This window comes from Engraulis encrasicolus, chromosome 12, assembly GCF_034702125.1.
Source record: "Engraulis encrasicolus isolate BLACKSEA-1 chromosome 12, IST_EnEncr_1.0, whole genome shotgun sequence".
Classification (NCBI taxonomy): domain Eukaryota; kingdom Metazoa; phylum Chordata; class Actinopteri; order Clupeiformes; family Engraulidae; genus Engraulis; species Engraulis encrasicolus.
The window spans coordinates 56,781,964-56,804,207 of record NC_085868.1 but is presented as its reverse complement, the minus strand read 5'-3'; the positions used below and the strand labels follow the sequence as shown (position 1 = coordinate 56,804,207).

At 42.9% G+C, this 22,244-nt stretch overlaps 1 protein-coding gene across 1 annotated transcript in view; it reads left to right on the top strand.

Annotated features, from left to right (window-relative positions):
* The window catches only part of LOC134459954 (NACHT, LRR and PYD domains-containing protein 3-like), a 40,137-nt gene extending 20,621 nt beyond the window's left edge, over positions 1 to 19,516 (top strand). The window contains exons 4-5 of the mRNA XM_063212464.1: positions 1,111 to 1,284; positions 19,009 to 19,516. Of these exons, the coding sequence (XP_063068534.1) occupies positions 1,111 to 1,284; positions 19,009 to 19,075 (241 nt within the window). The 3' untranslated portion in view covers positions 19,076 to 19,516. The remainder of the gene's footprint in view (positions 1 to 1,110; positions 1,285 to 19,008) is intronic.
* The last annotated feature ends 2,728 nt before the right edge of the window (positions 19,517 to 22,244 follow it).

The window sequence follows — 22,244 nt, the reverse complement described above, 5'->3', positions numbered from 1 at the left end:
TTTGCTAGCTGTGTTTCTTCATTAATTAGGTGAGAAATTCAAAATCCTAGTCTGAAACAGGTTTGTGGTTTGCTTACAACCTTACTGAAAAGTGACACGAATAAGACGTCACAGTGTTTCCCACAAAAATGTTGGAAACTATGGGGGCAGCCGGGATTTTTTTTTTTGTCCGGGGGGGGGTGTCTTATCACGCGGGCCTTTTTTTTGGGGGGGGGGGTTGTTGTATTCGCGCAGTGTAAATGCAAAATGGCAAAACAATGAGTACAGTATGACACTGGCGCATGGAGAAACTATAGGCCTAGGCCTACATTTCAGCCATTTACATTTTGAGAAATAAGGCTACATAATACACATGCAGGGGTCTACGTAATGAAAAAATAATAAAACAAAATAGGAGCAGAGATAAGAATTTAAGATTAATTTAAGATGCAATTTGGACCAGGTTAACTATTTGCAATGAGAAAATGGCCCAAACTCCCTGGTAGGGCATGTGCCAACATAATGAACAACTAATCAACAACTAATGAACAACTAATCAAAGTGCCTGATGTCAGTTTTGGTTCATAAATGGCACTCTATTGACTATTAATGATAAGGAGGCTAATAATTTTGTCCTTGCCATTTTTACCCTTTTTTGTTTAAACTAATTGTGAAAATGGAAAAATCCAAATTCAACTCATTGGACATTATCTCCCTCAGAGTATTTGTTTCCAGAATAACAGAAACGGTTCATAATGGTCCTTCTCACTGAGAAATCAAGAGAGATGTCTAATTTTCAGGAGGGGGGCTAATAACATCGTCCTCACCTGTAAGAACACCCAATCAGAAAGTGTACTCACGTTTCTGGAAACACACAAGTCATAAGATAACTAAACTACAGCATATGATTATCCAAACAACATGTGAGTAAATACGTTTTCTAAGACTCTCGCGACCCACCTGCAATACTGCTGCAGCCCTCTCATAGTTTGAGAATCACTGCCCCAATACTCTGTGTGTGTGTGTGTGTGTGTGTGTGTGTGTGTGTGTGTGTGTGTGTGTGTGTGTGTGTGTGTGTGTGTGTGTGTGTGTGTGTGTTTCTGTGTGTTTCTGTGTGTTTCTGTGTTCCAGGCTGAATACATGTAAGCTGACAGCGAAAAGTTGTTCCCATCTGTACTCTGTCCTGTCCTCACACTCCTCACATCTCAGACAACTGTTGGTGCAGGCTAATGGCCTCAGAGCCTCAGATGTTGAGCAGCTCCTTACTCTAGAGAAAGACCCCAACTGTAGACTGGAGACACTAGAGTGAGTAAATATCTAAACACCTGTGTGTGTGTGTGTGTGTGTGTGTGTGTGTGTTGTCATGTACTGAGGATGACGTCAGCACGTCATACGTTATTCCCCTTGACCCTGTGTAGTAGGGATGTAAGATGCTCTCTTCTACGTTGACCAGCATGAAGTAAAGCCACGGAAAACTATGCTCCGGTGTGTGTCTGATTTAATTCGCTTACACAAAGTCAAAGTGTAACATTGGCGACGAGGATAATAATCAACTTCGTATAGTTAAATCTGAAAGTGAGATTAGTCCGTATCTTCGAGATGGAGGACAAATCATCCGTGCCGAAGTTTGATTGCTACAAGGAGCCAGCTACGCTAGGTCCTCGCTGGACCAGGTGGCTAACGGCGTTTGAACTGTTTGCTGACGGGAAAGGTTTGATCATGGAAGCAAGGGTCACCGACAGCACAAAGATTCGGAGACGTGCATTACTCCTACATCACGCCGGGACGGATGTGCAGGATATTTTTTCCACTTTGGACGACACTGGAGGTTCGTCGGACTATGACAAGGCTGTGAAGGCGCTAAACGACTACTTCGTACCAAAGGTGAACAATGCATTTGCGCGCCAAACTTTCTACCAACTGTCACAGAATGCAGGGGAGACTGTACAGCAGTTCGTAACCCGTTTACGCCGGACGGCAAAAGACTGTGCATTTGGAGGTGACTTGTCTAACCAGCTCAGGGATGCTGTGCTAAGTAAATGCTCGTCGGAGTATGTGCGGAGGAAACTGCTCGAGGAGGGCTCGGCGTTAGTCCTCGACAAAGCACTAGAGATCGCGGCACAGTGTGAGAGGGTGGAGGAACAGATGGCGGCAATGCGAGTGAACGACACAGACATCAAAGGCGCCGAGGCGGTGAACCAAATCTCGAAGGGGAGAGGAGAGCGGGGCAAATTCCGAAAACGCGAGGGAGAGGAGAAAGGCAAAGTCTGCTTCAGGTGTGGACATGGCGACCACTTCGCGAAAGACCAGAAATGCCCAGCTCGCGGACAAACTTGCAGGAAGTGCAACGGCAAGGACCACTACGCCAAGATGTGCAAGTCAAAAGGTAGTAGGGGGTCAGTGAAATATGTAGATGAAAAGCAGGAAAAAGATTTTGCATTTGTAGTGCGTGACAATAGCAACACAGATAGCCTGACATTTAATGTGGGTGGCGTGGACCTAGTAATGTTGATTGATTCAGGTGCCACGACCAACATAGTTGATGAAAATACATGGGAAGGGCTGAAGAAAAAGAAAATTAATTGTGAGTCAGCCAAATCCGACAAGAAATTGTACACATATTCATCAAAGGAGCCACTGCCGGTAAAGGGAGTGTTCACATGTGATGTGAAGATAGGCAAAAGAGCGACACAAGCAGAGTTCACAGTGATAGCAGGTCAGGGTGTACCGCTACTTGGCAGGCAGACAGCTACAGAGCTAGGAGTGCTAAGGGTGGGTGTAGATGTTGCAGCAGTCACCGATGTTAAGGCAGAGGTGAAAGGAAAATACCCAAAGTTATTCACAGGGGTGGGTAAGCTTAACACTAAGCAAGTTAGACTGCACATCGACGGCAACGTGGAGCCCGTAGCACAGCCGCTGAGACGGGTACCATTCCACCTGCGGGAGGCGGTCGATAGGAAGATCGAGGAGCTGCTACGAATGGACATCATCGAGAAAGTGGAGGGTCCAACGCCATGGGTGAACCCTGTCGTAGTGGTGCCAAAGGCAAAGGACAAAGACATTCGCTTATGCCTGGACATGAGAATGGCAAACAGGGCAATCATCCGGGGCAGATACCCGATCCCGACCGTCGATGAACTGTTGCATGACATGAACGGGTCAGCTGTGTTCAGTAAGCTCGACCTGCGGTGGGGCTACCACCAGCTGGAGCTCACTGAGGAGTCAAGGGCGATCACAACATTCGCCGTACACAGCGGAACATACCGCTACAAGAGACTCATATTCGGGGTCTCGTCTGCGAGTGAGCAGTATCAGCACGAGGTGGCATCGGCGCTGACAGGCATCGAGGGAGTGGCCAACATCTCCGATGACATCATCGTCCATGCACCTGACCACGACACGCATCGCCAGCGACTACATGCAGTGCTGGAGAGGCTGGAGAAGTGCGGCTTAACCCTGAACGGTGAGAAGTGTCAATTTGAGATGGACAAATTAGTGTTCATGGGCATCTTGCTGACTGAAAAGGGAGTAGGGCCTACCAGTGAGCGAGTCAGAGCCCTGGAGGAGGCGCGTGAGCCAGAGAACGCATCAGAGGTACGCAGCTTTCTGGGTCTAGCTGGGTACAGCAGCCGTTTCATACCCCAGTTTGCGACCATCTCAGAGCCGCTGCGGAGGCTGACAAAGAAAGAGGTACCGTTCGTCTTCGGGCCAGAGCAACAGGCGGCGTTTGAGACACTGAAACTGAAATTGGCAGAGGCGGGAACGCTGGCATACTTTGACAAAGATGCCCCCACCAAAGTGATAGCTGACGCAGGCCCGGTGGGCATAGGGGCAGTTCTAATCCAAGAGTAACAGGGTACTATGGTGCCTATATGTTATGTAAGCAGGAGCCTGACAGACTGTGAAACGAGATACTCTCAGACTGAGAAAGAGGCCCTGGCACTGGTGTGGGCATGCGAGCGCCTACACCCATACATATACGGCAAGAGGTTCGACCTAGTGACTGATCACAAAGCCCTACAGGTGATCTACAGCCCCAAGTCCAAGCCATGCGCTAGGATCGAGCGCTGGGTGCTCCGCCTGCAGCCATACGACTTTCGGGTCGTGCACATCGCAGGAAAGTTCAACATAGCAGATCCCCTGTCACGTCTGCTGGGGAAAAGCGCAAAGAGCACGCCACATCATCATGGAGCAGAAGAATACGTGCGCTTCGTGGCGGTGCAGGCTACACCGCGGGCACTTACCACAAGGGAGGTGGAGAGAGCATCCGCGGAGGACAAAGAACTGGATGAGGTGAGAAAAGCGATCAAGACAGGCCGTTTTGAAAAGTGCACAGCTTATGGCCGCATAGCGAATGAACTGTGTACTATTGGACAATTAGTGCTGAGGGGGACACGTATTGTGCTTCCACAGTCACTGCGCAGCAGAGCTTTAATCTTAGCTCACGAGGGACACTTAGGCATGGTAGGGATGAAGCAGCATCTGAGGGGGAAAGTGTGGTGGCCGGGGATGTACAAGGCAACAGAAAAGTATGTGAAGGACTGTGATGGATGCAAGCTAGAGGCACGTCCTGATGTACCCGAGCCATTGCGGCCCACTGCTCTCCCTGACGGGCCTTGGCAAGACCTTGCCACAGACTTATTAGGTCCCTTACCTACAGGACATTCAATCCTGGTAGTCGTAGACTACTACAGTCGGTACTATGAGTACGAGATCATGCGTTCCACTACAGCAGAGAAAGTGATTGACAGCCTGGAGAACATCTTCAGTCGACATGGTCTACCAGTCTCCATCCGATCTGACTGTGGGCCCCAGTTTCTGTCAACACAGTTCCAGGACTTCTGCAAGGAGAACGGCATACAACACGTCAAGACGACACCGAAATGGGCACAGGCGAATGGAGAGGTCGAGAGGCAGAACGCCTCCATCATGAAGAGAATTCGCATCGCGCACGCAGAGGGGCTGGACTGGCAGAAGGAGCTACGAAAGTACGTCACCGTCTACAGGTCGATCGAGCACTCAACCACGGGCAGGAGCCCTGCTGAACTCCTGTTCAACCGGAAGCTCCGGGGTAAGCTACCAGACATCAGCACGCCGAGAATCGACATCGAGGCACGAGACACCGATGCTGAGAACAAGGGCAAGTATGCAGAGTATGCAGACCAGCGGCGCGGCGCGAAACCATCACCGGTGCAGGTGGGAGATGAAGTTCTGTTGAAACAGGACAAGGTTAACAAATTCACCACAACATTTAATCACACACCACACACTGTAGTGAGTAAGAATGGTAATAATGTTGTAGTTGAGTCACCCAGTGGAGCTCAGTACTCCAGAAATACCACACATGTTAAGGTGTACACACCAGCAGAGCAGACAACCTCACCTGGCGAGAGTGAGGCACCGAAAGAGAGAGAGACTCATGCAGAACCGTCTGTGAGGTCCACACCAGAGACACTCACTCAGGGGTCATCTCCAAGCCGACCTCTGACCACACCGACTGAGCGGCCTCGCAGAGAAATAAAGCAGCCGGAGAGATTCACGGACTTCATTATGAAGTGATGAATGTATTAAAAAAAAAAAGAATATTCATGTTCAATGAAAGTGAATTCTATGCTGTTGGGATATGAATGTTTCAATCTTTGAATATGTTCAGCAATTGATATTGAATGCATAATATCTGAAGTAGAAATGGTCCTATGAGTTAAAGGAACAAAAAGGTTATTCTGAGAATGTTTTGAAAAAAAAAGGTTTATTTTGAAAATGTTAATGGTAAATGATAATCCATGAGTTTGGTACAGATATTGTGGACTGTAACAGTGCCACTGTGATAAGATTTATGTTGAAGGTAATATGAGATATCTTAATGGTGTTAAGAGTGTTAAACTGTTATTGATACATTGGGTAAAGTTTTAATCCAAGAAAGGAGGGGATGTCATGTACTGAGGATGACGTCAGCACATCATACGTTATTCCCCTTGACCCTGTGTAGTAGGGATGTAAGATGCTCTCTTCTACGTTGACCAGCATGAAGTAAAGCCACGGAAAACTATGCTCCGGTGTGTGTCTGATTCAATTCGTTTACACAAAGTCAAAGTGTAACATGTGTGTGTGTGTGTGTGTGTGTGTGTGTGTGTGTGTGTGTGTGTGTGTGTGTGTGTGTGTGTGTGTGTGTGTGTGTGTGTGTGTGTGTGTGTGTGTGTGTTTTTCTCTCTGCTTGCCTCCATGTCTAGCTCTCCCTCTCTATATGCATTCCTATCTCTTTTTTCTCTATTTTTCTCTCTGTCTGCACCTCTGTTTGTATTCCTCTCTCCATTCTGTTCTTGTTCTGTTCCATCCCTCATCCATCTCTCCTGCCTCCATCCCTCATAACCCCCCCATCTTTCCCTCTCTCCTTCCTCCACTTGTTTCTGGAATATATATGTAATGGAATGCTTAATGCTTGGTGGTGAATAAAGAGGAGAAGCCATGCTTTTGTTCTATACCATACAGTGGCAGACGTTGTTGTGTGTATGTCTAGACTCTAGTGTGTGTGTGAGAGAGAGAGTATTATACGTACAGGACGCTTGTACCAGTGAGAAGATAGGAGAGTGGCTTTTCTTCTGAATATGGTATATATATATATATATATATATATAATATATATAATATATATATATATATATATATATATATATATTAGGGGTGGGCAAACATGAAAATCTTTAATCGCATTAACTCAATGACTTTCTGTGATTAATCGTGATTAATCGCATAGCGCGCAAAACCCAAAAATAATAATAATAAATCATAAATAAAATAAATAATAAATGAAATAAAAATATTTTTTAAATTAATAAAATAAAATAATTAATAATAATTAACAAATGTACTGTGTAAATAACCTATGTAGATCTAATATAATATTCCACAATGGAAATGTAGAATATTTGCCAACCTATCAGTCTAAATGTAGTAGGCTATATGCCTATCCAATCCAATGAAACAAATTATTGCATACAATATTACACTAGGGCTATTTAAGATTGTAGGCTACTGAAACTGATATATTATAAATTATAAACTCAAATTAGGATGGTCTACATGGGCCTACAAGAAGAAAAAAAAACTTTAAAAAACTATATGTTAAAATGGCTTGCCATAGCCGTGCGTCTGTGAGATATGTCCCGCCTTCTCTCACTGTCAAAGACTCCCACCTCTCTTATCTGTCGCTATTTTTAAGGTGTTCAGCGACTAGAAACTAATTGACTGTCTGTTGGCATTGACAGCAATTACATCTTTCAAAACAATAATGTTGACATGACTAACACTATCTTAAATGCTGACGAAGTTGCCGATGTCGCGAAATCATAGCCTACCATGTTGATGCAGCCTACTATGCACGCGCAGCGCCATAGATACCAAAACGTTGCGTGAGGAATGTAATATCTCGCGGTTCGCTTTTTGATCAGGGCTTTAGTAGCCTAAGTCCGCGTGGCGTTATTGACAGCTGATAGACAGCCAGCACAACAGTAGCCTACCCTTTTCATGCTGACCGTACAATAGACTAACCTTGCGAGTTGCAAAGACGAGCCACATGCTGCTCGAGAGTTGCGTAAGGAGAACTGGAACTGTGTACCGAACATGTCCGTTCAGAAGTGACGTCCTTCTGTAGGCTATGCCTGTTTTGTTTTGCCTACTTTTCTAGACATTCTTCTTCTCTGTCAGCAGTCACTGGAAGCAGCAACAAGCGCGCTGACGCTTTCAAAATAAAATCCTCAAACGACGGTCATAAAAGGCAAAAAATAAAAACAAAACACGAAAAAAAAACTGCTGCGTTATAACGTTAACAAAATTGTCGGGCGATATTGACCTCAATAGTTAACGCACCGTTAACGCGTTAACGTTGCCCAGCCCTAATATATATATATATATATAAAACAGGGCTTTGAACCGTTATTTTTTTCCAAACGTTCCGTTCCGAACGGAAACAGAATTATAACGTTTCCGGTTATGAGTTCCACCAATAAATTGACGTTCCCGAACCGGTTAGAACAAAAAAATATTGTTCCCGGAACGGTTAATTTCGTTCCTGTCAGCTGATTACTCCCCATAGGCCTAACTGACGTTAATTAACCAAGAAAGACGGAAGTGCAAATGAGGCAGCCTACAGTCCAAACATTATTCAAGCAGATGAAAAGAATATCCTCCAGAATTTTGTCATTCAGGGACAACCTAAGCGGAGAAGCGGAGAATAAATCTCAATGATGAAAACTCAATGACTTGGGTCACGGGGAGCACTATGATGGACAGTGTGAGTTTGGGCATATTTGAAGCGGCCATGGATGCCCAATAACGTAGAACATTCTCGGTGCGCTTTACACGCGCAATGTCTCACAATGATGCAATGGAAACTCTGCCCTTTTGTATGACAGTGGTTTCTCTTATTTAAGATGTGGAGTGGAGACTTTGTAATTCACAGCTCTCTCTCCATTCAGTCAGAGAATGTCTGATGTCACACAGGACGTGAACCTCAGCCGTCATGGTAACGTGCGCAGGAAAATAATAAGGCCTACTTTTTTTTGATTGTTTGAGGAACGGTATTAACCGGTATTAACCGGTTACCATTATTTTTAAATAAGTGTTCCCGTTCCAGAACATAAAAAATAATAACGTTTCCGGTTTCGTTTCTGTTCCCTGTAAAATACAAAAAGTTCCCGGTTTTCGTTTTCGTTCCTTGAACCGGTTCAAAGCCCTGATAGAAAATACTGCTTTTTTTGATATACGTATGGTGTTGCCTAGGTATCCATGATGGTTTATATGTGTGTGTGTGCATGCAGGTATATGTTCATGTCCTTCAACAGCTTAGAAGTATCAGCTACAGTAGAAACCACAAAGTGTAGATTTTCCCTTTCCATCCGGAAACCGAGAGGCTGGCGTTCAATTGCCAGATGGTTGCCATTTTACAAACTAGACTGCCTGTGCAGTCGCCTTCGACTGCTTAAGGTATATCCCCGAAACGCGACGCTTCCAGTCCCCCATCATTCCTACCACTCCCGTCCACCATTTCGTAAACGTATATGATACGTACAGACGTGACATGACGTGCATAGGCTTAAAACCAAACGACTATTGTGAAAATGAAGCAAAAAATGGGGCAAATGGTAATACTGTTTTAATGGTTCAGTGGATATACCACATTAGGTACAGTGTAATAACCAGTGTAACAATATTTAATATAATGTAATACCAGTGTAACACCGCCATTTTTTTACTTACATCATGTGTTTGTGCGTAAGTGGTATTACATGGTATTGCATATTGTTACACTGGTATTACACTATATTACATGGTATTGCATACTGTTACACTCGTTATTACACTGTACCTGATATTGCATATTGTTACACTGGTATTACACTAGTATTACATGGTATTAAATATTGTTACATTGGTTATTACACTGTACCTAATATGGTAGATTCACTGAAATGGTGAACCATTAAAATAACGTGTTACCGGGCAAATCAATCCACCCAGTCAGAAGTTATGGGCCAAATGAAAATTCTGCCATTTTGAAAGTGTTGTCTTCCAAGCTCGAATCAGTTCATGAACCTACCCTAGAGCATTCACACACAAAATCTGGGACAAATCCATCAACCCGGTCAGTAGTTATGGGCCAAACAATAATTCGGCCATCTTGAATTCAGCCATCTTGAAAGTGTTGACCTCCAAACTCGAATCAGTTCATGAACCTACCCTAGAGCATTCACACACCAAATCTGGGACAAATCCTTCCACCCGGTCAGAAGTTATGGACCAAACAAAAAATCGGCCATCTTGAATTCAGCCATCTTGAAAGTGTTGACCTCCCAACTCGAAGCAGTTCATGAACCTACCCTAGAGCATTCACACACCAAATCTGGGACAAATCCATCCACCCGGTCAGAAGATATGGACCAAACAAAAATTCGGCCATCTTGAATTCAGCCATCTTGAAAGTGTTGACCTCCAAATTCGAATCAGTTCATGAACCTGCCCTAGAGCATTCACACACCAAATCTGGGACAAATCCATCCACCCGGTCAGAAGTTATGGACCAAACAAAAAATCGGCCATCTTGAATTCAGCCATCTTGAAAGTGTTGACCTCCCAACTCGAAGCAGTTCATGAACCTACCCTAGAGCATTCACACACCAAATCTGGGACAAATCCATCCACCCGGTCAGAAGTTATGGACCAAACAAAAATTCGGCCATCTTGAATTCAGCCATCTTGAAAGTTTGGACCTCCAAATTCGAATCAGTTCATGAACCTGCCCTAGAGCATTCACCCAAAAAATCTGGGACAAATCCAAACATCCGTTCAAAAGTTATCGCGTTAACACGAAAGACCTTACGCGGCGGCGGACGCGGCGGCGGACGCGGCGGCGGCGGCGGCGGTGCACGCAAAACCATTACATCCCCGACGCTCCGCGTTTCGGGGATATAATAAATGTAGTCTTATAATGCAGATGACATTTAGAAATAATCCACTATGGACCATTAGATTTTGCAGTGGTGGCGCCAACTGAAAAATCAAATAAACAGTGTGCGAAGTGTATGCCTTAATATGTGAATTTAGACAGGGTCAGCACAGTTTTTTAGGCATCTTTTCGCAACTTGGCAGACAGCATCATGAAGTAAAACATGGTGGTGTTGAAAGAAACTCAACGGATCCAAAAGATGTAGGCCTTTCATGCCTGTTTTAACAGAGATTATTTGCGTCAGACTCGCATATTAAATCCTTTCCGTCACCAGATATGCTTGTTACCAGCCAATTAAACGGGCTGGCCCCCGAACACAATGTTGACATAGACAGCAAAGCTTGTGTGCACCACAGACTATTGCTATGCTGTAGACTAGGCCTACTACTCTTGATATGACCCTGTCTAAATTCATTAATTTACTCATTTCTCAGTTTGAGCCACCATGACTGCAAAAGTGAGTGAATTATGTCTAAACATCATGTTCATTTTTAAGACTATATTTATATTAGCCTATTTGTAACATTATCTTCACATTTCACTAATAATAAATCAGGCTTGAAATGGAGGCCTGTGTGTGTATGTATTCCAGAAACATTTTCTCCTTGGAGCTGTGATGTTATGTGACAGTTTTCGTTATATTTTCATTATATTTACATTATATTTGATTACTAATTGGTCTGTAGAGGTATTGCCACAGTACACCATCAAGATCTTTGGGAAATGAAAGGGAATTTTCACTTGCCCTTTATATTTCAAAGATGAATGTGTACTCATGTCTGTGTGCTGCATGTTGTTTCTTTCTCTCTTCATGACTGACTTCTTCATCCGCCTTGTCTTGTCCTCCACACATACTCTCTCTATCCCAGTGTTTTTCTAGTGTGCCAATTGAGATCCTCAGGTGTGCAGTGGAAAATTACCCAATTTCATCTGCTTTGATAAACATAAATATTCTTATAGAATTAATTATTATCTGCAAATAATAATCCACTGTCTAGTGCAGGGGTCAATGACGTACCTTATACAGTGGCAGAATTTTTTTATCTATAGGGCTTTGAGACGCGATCACATCCTCGAGGGTTGAAGAACGTTTCAGCACCTTTGGCGATCAGGGCTGTAAAACTGCGTACATTATCAACTAGAACTAGACACTGCAGACAGCGCACACCTTTTCTGCCCAGGTTCAGTTCAGCTACTTAACTCCGCCATTTTTTTTTATTTTTGTCTTCATTATTATTGAGAGATACAACAAGAACAAGACGGCAATACACTTTGCAGCTGGACAAATGGGAAATTATAAATGTTAAGTGTTTGCCGGTTTCTTCTGGCTCTTAGGCATATGGGTCATTCTACGTTTCAAGTGCGCTTTTGGCAAACGCAAAATGTCAATTATCAGGGGGGGTTTTCTTAAATATATGACCTAGATATTTCCATAGCGTATGTATTTAAGTTTCCAAACAAACAATTTGCCAAGCTTAACCTTAAATCTTTTGATTTGCTTGATTATTTTGTCAACAGTGTTATCGACAAATACTATGATATACTATATATATATATACTAAATACTATATCATTTCAAACATATATAAAAATACTACAGAGTTGAAACAACATACGTTTGAAAGTGCTTATAATAATAATAATAATAATTGTATTTGTATAGCACTGTGTCATACAAGGCATGTAACTCAAAGTGCTTAACAAATGGGAAAAAAACATTGTTAGAGATAGATTTAAAAGGAGAGGTAGAGAAGAGAGGCAGAAAAAGCAGGAAGGCAGAGGAAGAAGAGATAGACAGAGAATGTAGAGTCATAAGGTCAACGTAGGTTAGGACCAGGATTCTTAGATGTGTAAGGTCCATAGTGGCTGGGCCTATCATAAGTCATAGATAGTCACACAGAGATTGGGCGCTCAGGTGCGGCCCCTGGTGGCATCAGGGGTGAGGAAAAACTCCCTTTCGCTTGATTCATAGTTTGTGAGGGGTAAAAAAAGCTCAGTGGGGTCTGAGAAAAAAGACCCCCTGTAGTCAGGAAGAAACCTCAGGCAGAGACCAGCGGCCACCTAGGGGAGCCCCCTGCCAGGGCTGGATTGCGAGTAGTAAGGGCGCTGCGGCAGCTGGGACACTATGACGCCTTTGCAGCTAGGAGTTGGCAAGGATGAAGAGGTGGGTCTTCAGCTGCTTCTTAAAGGAGTCGACGGAGGTGGCTGATCGGATCTCGATGGGGAGGGCGTTCCATCTCTTGGGCGCATAGCAGGCAAACGCGGCGTCGCCGATCTTCTTCTGCGGGGGGGTGGGGGTCCTTAGCAGCTTGGCATCAGTGGACCTGAGAGCTCGAGCAGGGGCATAAAAAGAGAGCATGTCTGAGATATAGCTAGGGGCAAGTCCATTTAATGCTTTAAATACTGTGAGCAGAATCTTGAAGTCGATTCTGTATGAGACAGGTAACCAGTGCAGGTCTGCCAAGACAGGAGAGATGTGCTCTCTCATTCTGGTTCTTGTTAGGATTCTTGCCGCAGAATTTTGAATGAGTTGCAATTTGTCAATTATTTTTTTTGGGAGACCAGAGAAGAGAGCATTGCAGTAGTCTATCCTACTGGTGACAAAGGCATGAATAAGTTTCTCAGCGTCTTGTCGGGGGCCAAGCCGCGCACTTTGTTGACATTTCTAAGATGGAAAAAAGCAGATTTTGTTATCTTGTTGATGTGAGGCTCAAAGCTCAAATCCGAGTCTATGACCACACCTAGGCTAGTAACCTTATCTTTAATGTGTATGCTTAGGTCACCTAGGCTTGAGTGGAGTTTTGCACGTTTTTTCTTAGGCCCAATGAGCAACACTTCAGTTTTATCTTCATTTAATTTTAGGAAGTTACTGTTCATCCAATCTGTAATGGCAGACATGCATTTAGTCAAGGCATGAATGGCAGTGGTTTGGCTAGGCTCGACAGAGATATATAGTTGAGTGTCATCGGCATAGCTATGAAAATCAACATTGTGCTCTCTGATGATGGAGCCCAGGGGCAACATATAGAGAGAGAAGAGGAGAGGGCCCAAGCAACTACCTTGAACAACTCCAAAAGGCACATCATACTTGTTGGAGACGTATTCTCCGATGGTGACAAAAAACTGTCTTCCTGTAATATATGTTTTGAACCACTCTAAGACGTGACCGGACAAGCCTACCCAAGATTCAAGGCGGTCAATTAGTATGTTGTGGTCTATCGTGTCAAAGGCGGCACTGAGGTCGAGGAGGATAAGTGCTGAAACTTTGTTTGCGGCAGTGCTGAGCCTAAGATCACTTATTATTTTGGTTAGTGCTGTTTCGGTGCTATGGTTGGCTCTAAAGCCTGATTGGAATTTTTCCAAGATATCATTCCCAGCCAGATGTTGATTAAGCTGTTTAAATACAACTTTTTCTAGTACCTTGCTTATAAAGGGGAGGTTTGATATAGGTCTGTAGTTGATTAAAGAATTCTGATCTAAATTTGTCTTTTTTAGGAGTGGCTTTACCATGGCTGTTTTGAATGAGCTTGGAAAAATGCCTGTAAGCATAGAGGTGTTAACAATTTGCAGTAAAGGTGCTGCTAAGCAACCAAGTATGTTTTTTAGCAGATATGTGGGGATCGCGTCAAGGCTGCAGGTAGACTGCTTACTTTCCCTGACTATTTTACAGAGGTCGTCCTCTGTAATTGGACAAAACTTTTGGAAGCTCTCAGGTCTCCTAGGGGGGTTTAACCCTCCCCTCGGTGTATCGCCTGAGTGGGCGACAGAGGTTGCTGCGTTTCCACCTTGGATGCCTTCTCTAATGTCGGCAATCTTTTTATTAAAAAATCTAGCAAATTCCTCGCACTTGGCATGTGATGCTGCATTTAGGTTGTTATTGCTATGTGTTGGATTAAGCAGGTGGTCAATAGTGGAAAAAAGAACTTTCGCATTATGCTGGTTGTCTGTTATGATTTTGGAAAAATATGCTTTTCTCTCTGAGCGTACCGCATTATTGTAGGAGGAGATCTCATCCCTAAGGGATTGTCTTTGGACTTCTAATTTAGTTTTCCTCCAAAGACGCTCGGTTACTCTGCATTTTCTTTTTAAGGCTCTAAGTGAGTCATTCATCCAAGGTGAATACCTAGCTCTGGTTCTTGTCGTCGTTCTACAAACCCCAACTCCGATGAAGTTGGGACGTTTGGTAAACAGTGAATAAAATCAAAATGCTATCATTTTCAAAACATTCAATCTATTCATTAGATGGAGAATAGTGAAAAGACAACATATTAAGTGTTAAAACCGAGAAAAAATATTGTTTTGGGGGACATATGTACTCATTTCTAATTTGATAAATCCAACACGTCTCAAAAGAGTTGGGACGGGGATCAGTGAAATTTAGTAAACATCCAAATAAGATAAAACAACAAAGAAGAACATTTCAAAATGAATTGTACTGACGGACAATATAGGTGTCCAGGTATAAGATCATCACAGAGAGGCTGAGTCACTCAGAATTAAAGATGCAAAGGGAATAATTACCATAGTTATTACATACATTTTTGAATTCCCTTTGATTTACCACGATTGAGTGTATATAAGACATATTTTTGTTAATAAAATCATTGTATAGGTTCATGACATCATGAAATATATATTGGCTGTAGTCTCACTCTAATTCCTGGAGTGCTAGAGCTATTCAAAATTGACCATATTAAGAATGCTTAATGCATGAAAATGACACAGGGGTTTAACATTCTCCTAAGCACCTGAGCTCACTTGAAATAGACCCAGAAGACATGGGAAACTGTCCTTTGCTTACAGAAGTCAGCAGAAGTTGTAGAAGTCCATTCTTTTTGACAATAATAGAGCATTGCACATCCTGTGCTACAGTGAAAATGGACCATCCAACTTGTGTTAGTGCTAGCTTCAAAAGTCAGCCTCCATGATGGCATGCAGATGCAGTAGTGCATTGGTTAAGATGTTCTCACTCATCTGTAGAGTTAAATACAGTGCTGAATGGTATAAATGGGTTTTAAACAGCATGAAAAGCCACTCATGCATTATATTTTGAAGGGAGATCTTCGATTACTGCCACATAGTAAGGTCAAATTGCATTCTCTACTATGTTTTAACAGTTTGGCTCCATCATAAGGACCAGCATGTGATAAAATGGTGGGTTTTTGGTCAAGACCTGTCACACTGTAAGCACTACAGAAAGGAAAACATTGCAAAACATGACAAGGAATACACCCACCATTTAAGCTGGTGAAATCATGTCCAAGATAGGAATTAACACTGTTTTTTATATAAAATCATCTCATCGGTTAATGTATTTAACTGTTAAGTGTTGTCTTTTGTTTTGTTTTCAGTCTTCCTCGACATTTGCTGCCATTTATTGTCCCCGTCCCAACTCTTTTGAGACGTGTTGGATTTCTCAAATTAGAAATGAGTACATATGTCCCCCAAAACAATATTTTTTCTCGGTTTTAACACTTAATATGTTGTCTTTTCACTATTCTCCATCTAATGAATAGATTGAGTGTTTTGAAAATGATAGCATTTTGATTTTATTCACTGTTTACCAAACGTCCCAACTTCATCGGAGTTGGGGTTAGTAATTGGAGCTATGTTATCTAGAATTCCTCTTAAGTTGTTGTTGAAGCTATCAACCATTTCATCAGGTGTGCAGTGACCATTTAGTAGGTCACCTGATTTGATGAGGTCTGAAATCTTAAGCTCAGCAGAGGCATTAATGCGTCATCTGTGAATGACATTGTTGGGTGTGCTAATTTGTGTTGAAATGTCAAAATCAAAAAACACACAGTGGTGGTCGGAGAGGCCGACGTCCGTGACCGATATGTTGTTGATATCAAGCGCATGTGAAATAACAAGGTCAAGTGTGTTGCCTTTTCGATGGGTAGGCTGTTCTGTAACATTCTGGACGAGACCGAATCCATTTAATGTGTCTAAGAAAGACTTGGCTATTGCGTCATCTGATTTATTTACGTGGATATTAAAGTCGCCAGCAATTATTGCTTTGTCATAGTTAGTAAGTACGTCCGACATGAAGGTGGAGAAATCAGATAGAAATGACGAAGAGAATTTCGGTGGACGGTACAGAACAATAATAATCAGTTTGAGGTTTGCTTGGACCCTCATTGCCATGTATTCAAATGAAGAGAAAGAGCCCAGATTCATCTTAGTACAATTAAATTTGTTGGAGAAAAGTATGGCTACGCCTCCGCCTCGTTTCTTTGGTCTCGGGGCGTGAAGGAATTTGTAATCGGAAGGGCAAGCCTCAATAAAAGTAGCCGCTCCGTCGTCTTTAAGCCATGTTTCGGTAAGAAACATAAAGCTTATGTTTTTGTCCGAGACCAGCTGGTTTACTACGAAGCTTTTGTTGGTCAAGGACTGCACGTTAAGTAATGCAGCATTAACATTCAAAGTAGTAGAGCTATTGTTTATGCGTTCAGGTGCAATCGTAATTAGGTTGTTGTGTACACAACCAGAGGGTCTATATCTGCGAGCTTTCCTACGGGTAGTGACAGCGTGGATAGCTAGTGGGGTACTCTCTGTTGGGCACGCAGTGTCTAAGTTGGTGTAGTGCTTTGGATTTGAAACACCTGTTAGTCAATCCAAGGAACGATGGGCTTCGAGGGTCAGCTCTAGGTTGGTCGCGAGGAGACGAGCGCCAGATCTGTTTAAGTGCCTTCCATCTCGTGCGAAGAGGTTTCGGCGGTTCCAGAAAGCGGAGAAGTTGTCAACGTAGGGAATGGCTTCTTGGCGGCAGTGTCTCATCAGCCAGACGTGCAGTTGGCGGATTCGGGAGAACTGGAAGGCAGAGAAACAAACAGAGGGGGTGGGGCCTGAGATAGCATATTTTTTTCCAGTGCTGCGAAGGGTATTAATAAGGGAGAGGAAATCGGACTCAAGTTTTTTAGACTGCTGCAGCCGGATGTCATTGGAGCCTGCGTGGACGATGAGAGTTGTGGCAGTAGGATACTGTGACAGCGCGTCCGGCACATTCGACTGGACATCGGCTACGAGAGCTCCAGGTAGGCACCACGTCTGGGCGTTTCGTAGGGTTACGTGGCGAACCATCGAAGATCCTATGAGGACTGTTGATGGTCGCCGGGGTTCTGAATGGGCAGGCTGCTCTCGGGTGATTTGCCTGGGGGTAGCGAGGGTCCGGCGGCTACTGGGTCGCACTCTTTGTGGTAGAGGCTTGGGCACCTGGTGGGAGGGGGGGACAGGGTCAGTTTCTGCATCGATGACTGAGTCAAGTACAGAAAAACGATTGCTAGTCACTAGAGGTGGTGAACATTTCTGCAGTACTCCCCTGCCGCCGTTAACCACCTCCGTCCAGCTACGACGCGCGGGAGTGGAGCACGGTGGATTCGGGGGGGACTTCGGCTGGTGTTTGCTGCGGCTGGGGGGAAAAGATAGTGTAGTTAGGTTGGCGCTAGTATTACTGGTTTGGTGTTTCAACGTGGTGTTATGGGATTTTATGACCATCTCGCAATGTAGCCGGCGAATGTCACTTCTAAGTGTTTCAATCGTCATGTTGGCTTTGGCTAGTCTTTCATTAGCATTAGCTATGTCCCTTAACAATAATGTTGTCATTAATCTGTGCAACTGATATAGAAAATGTGATTGTTGAGCTTCATAAGTAGGATTTTATGATTCACTGTGCAACAGACTGACACATTTTTTTTATGAATCCCTGTAAGGTCTGATTTGAATTTAGTCACCCTCCTTACACAAGACTTCCCTCTCCAGAGATAATCCCTAGTGTCTGTTCATAGGATTTCTCCTACACATAAGGGATCAATAGCACAAAAACACATTCAAAACAGTCAACCGTGTTTCAACAGTGCAGGGGAACAAGTCTGCACTTTTTTAGGAGAAAAAACTGAGCAGACAAACCCATCTCCCTAGAATACAAATGATGTTGTTTGTTTGTCTGTCAATATGGAGATAAATTGGCAAATGATGCCAATTTCTGTATTATATGAAAGATAAATGTGTGCTAATGTCCAAAACATCATTAGATGCAGTTGATAGTTAGTGGAATTGGCAAATAAAATCCATGGACTTAAAAGCGCAGGCGAATCGTAGAATGACCCATATATAGGCTAATATAGGCGTATCAATTATTTTACTTTTTTGGTTGGTGGTGTGCAGCAAGATTTTTTCAATGAAAAAGTCTGCCATGGCTCAAAAAGGTTGAAAAACATGGCTCTATCCCTCTCTTCTTCATAACTATCTCTCTCTCTTCTCCTGCACACCTCTTCCCTCTCCATCCCTCTCTAATGTTATCTATCTTTCTCTTTTCCTCCACACCTGCCCTGTCTCTCCCTCACTTCATCTCTCTGTTACTCTTTCTCCCCTCTGTCTGCCCCCCCTCTTTCACTCTTTCTTTCCTTGAGCCATTTCCCTGTCACTCCCTTCTTTCATTCATTCATTCTTTCTTTCTTTCCTTCTTTCTTTGTGTGTGCTCTGAGAGTGGTATATGACATGTCCTCATTTTCTTCTCCATCCTGCAGGTGGATTGACATCAATATTGACGAGTCCGAAGTCGCTGAAATGCTTAAGCGTCAGGGGATTATCTAGAAATGTTTGGCATGGCATCACGGCGAGAGGGAAGAGGCTGTTCCAGAAGCATAGGAAATGTTTGTTGTTACAAGACATTAAACATATTGACTGGACTGAGCACGTCATCATGAATGCCCGTGTCTGTGGTGCCCACTGCATATCTGAAGTCACCGTGACCATCCGTTTTCTTATTTCGTAAAAAGGTCTAGATGGTGTAGGCCCTGTTCAGTCAGAAAAAGAAGAGGCAGATAATCCACAAAGAGCAGAAATTTTACTTCTGTGTTTTTGAGGGTGAGTCCAAGGTATGCAGAGTCTTCCAACTGTGCCACTAATTAATTCATATAGATGTTGAACACAGTTGAGCTCTCGCTGCAGCCTTGTGGCACTCCTCGTTTCTGTCTTAGGTGCTGTTTCCACGTAGCTGGATATTTTTATGTGTGGATATTTTTTTTCTCCTGGTTGCATTGGTTTTGCATTGGTTTTGGCCTTCCGTTTCCATGTAGCAGATATTTAAAATCCTGTTATAAAAAGCAGGAGAAAAAAATATCCTGTTTAGGAGGCTGAAACGCATATGTTACAATGGAGGATTTATTTTTATCCACATGTTGCGTTTACACCTAACCAGGAGAAAAAAATACCCTGCTAAAAAAATATCCTGCTACGTGGAAACAGCACCTTAAGTACAAAGTTTTTGTTTTTTGCCTATTTGTATGCTGCGTTTATTGTTTGAATACCTTGACGTGATCACATCATATGTTTTACTCCCTACACCAGTTTGTAAAATTTGTAATATAACCCAGTGTGTCAGATCAATGATTTCTTGAAGTCCACAAAGCAGGCAAATATTTTTTCTTTTTCTTTTCTTATACAGTACATGTTTGTTGATGTTCTTGGGTGTTGTGATGTGGGAGAAAGCCAATTTGATTTCTACACAAGGAATTGTACTTGTTCAGGAAGGTTTGAATTCTATCATTTAGTATGCTACTAAATACACCACGTTGCTGTTAATACCGATACCTCTGTAATTATTAGGGTCTAATTGCACTTTTGAATCAGGCTGATACCTTCATTCCAGATGTCAGGAATAAAAAGCCAGAACTTAGGACAAGGTTGAACCATTTCAGCATGTCAGACTACATTTCAGGTGTGCTGTGCTTAAGCATCTCGCTCCGGATGCTGTCAGGACCACAGGATTTGTTGGACTTTAAATATCTAATCTTTCGTATTTATTCATTGCTGGAAATTGGGCAATCAAGTGGATTTTGTTTGTCCTTATCATTCCAGTCATTCAAAATTCTGTAGCATTTGTTCGATATAATTCTGATTTGTGTCTTTTTTAAAGATATTTTTTGACAGCAAGTGGGGAGAGAGACAGGGAAGGGCTGGCAAAGGATCCGGGCCGGGAATCGAACCCCCAGGTCAGCCGCATGGTAGACGAGTGCCCTGCCGTTAGGCCACGGAAGGGCCCTGGTTTGTTTTTTAAGTCTATTTCAGTGTAGAGAGCTTGGAAGCGTTGAACGTTTCCATTTTGGATGGGGATATCTTTTTGGTCTAGCTTATGGTGTTCTAAATGTCCCAGAAGGTGTGTTTTTTATGTATAGATTCTTCGATTGTCGATTTGCTTCTTGGATTTGATAGTTTCTTTGTCATTTTTTTGAGTCTGGCATTTTTTTTTCTTCTCAGATCCGTGTCATGAGGATGATGGTGTTTCAGGTTTGATGGTTATCTTAGCCTTTTTCTCACATTTTTGCTTTCCATATCAAACCACTGGCCATATCTTTTATTTTTTGTCATCTTTCCAGTGCTTTTATTACACCAGTCTTTTTTGCTGCCATGCATAGGATTTGGTTCCGTTCTTGTACAGCCATGTTAACATTTTCTTTGCTTTTATAGAAGGATTTGTTTGTAAAATTAGTTACTCTGTCCATCATTTCTAGTTAGTTTAAGGCATCTGTAAATTTGTCTGGGCTATCTGTAGCCCATTTGTATCCATGACTGACATTGTATGACATCTTGGTTAGTTCATTATTTGTTTTAGTGGATTGGTTTGAAATTTTCAGAAATATATTTATATCCTTTTCTTTAGCTTCATGGTTTGGCAATGTCCCCCTTACACAAGAACAGCAAATTGTTAAGTGGTCAAGAAAACTGATTGGTGAGTCACAGCTGCACTGCTCTTGCAAGTTTTATTTAAGGACACCCGTCTTTCGTTTTAAACTGCAAACCCAGTTTACTTTTACCAATAAAGTTGAACTGAACTGAACTGATTTAGTTGGTTATGGTCTGAAAGTGGGTTTTGCTGTCTGACGGTGAATGCACTGAAGTGGGAGGACTCCATGTCAGAGGTTGCATAATCCACTACACTACTACCCAGGACTGAATAGTATGTGAACCTCCCCATGGAGTCTCCTCTGATCCTGCCATTAAGAATGTACAGACCTAAGGCTTGACAGAGGTGCACTAACTCTTTGCCACTGTTGTTCACCATCAGAGTCTAAGCTGCTCCGTGTTGTGGTCGTTGGTGAAAGGTTCAATGGTGACTGGCCAAACACATGGGTATCACCCTCAGGGTCAACAAAGTCAGGCTCATTGCCTGTGCATGCATTACAGTTTTTCTCGATTGGTTTGGCTAATTTCTTGAAACTGAGATGACATTCCTATAACTATTGTGTCATTTGGCCAAACATTCCTACACTTCTGCACAACAGTTCAGATAACTAGCAAAATGTCACATCCTGCTTCAATACTAAAGCCTCTCCCACATAAATAGTCAGTATCATAAAAATGGCATAGATCCTTTTTTTGTAGCCTTCTTGAAAGCCTTTTTGACAGTTTTTGTTTTTCGCTTTTGATCACTGTAAATAAACCAACACTCTTACCACAGAACCTTCACTTGTTTGTGGTCCATCATTGTCTCCTTAAACCTCGTTTGCCTCATCCCCTTTGTGAGGTCTCATTCTTCACATCCACACACATTCCACAGCAATTGAACTCTGTGAAACAGGACATGAAAAGTATCAAACAAATTCATAATGTCAACTGGCACAGAATTCAGAAGTGTAATATGAGGGGTTCAGTTGAAATTAAGTTATAGGCAAGTAGATTGAATACAATTTCATCGATTATTGCAAGGGGAATTGTTCAAGAGGCATGGAACAACAAAAATATAACTTAAAGGGAAATATAG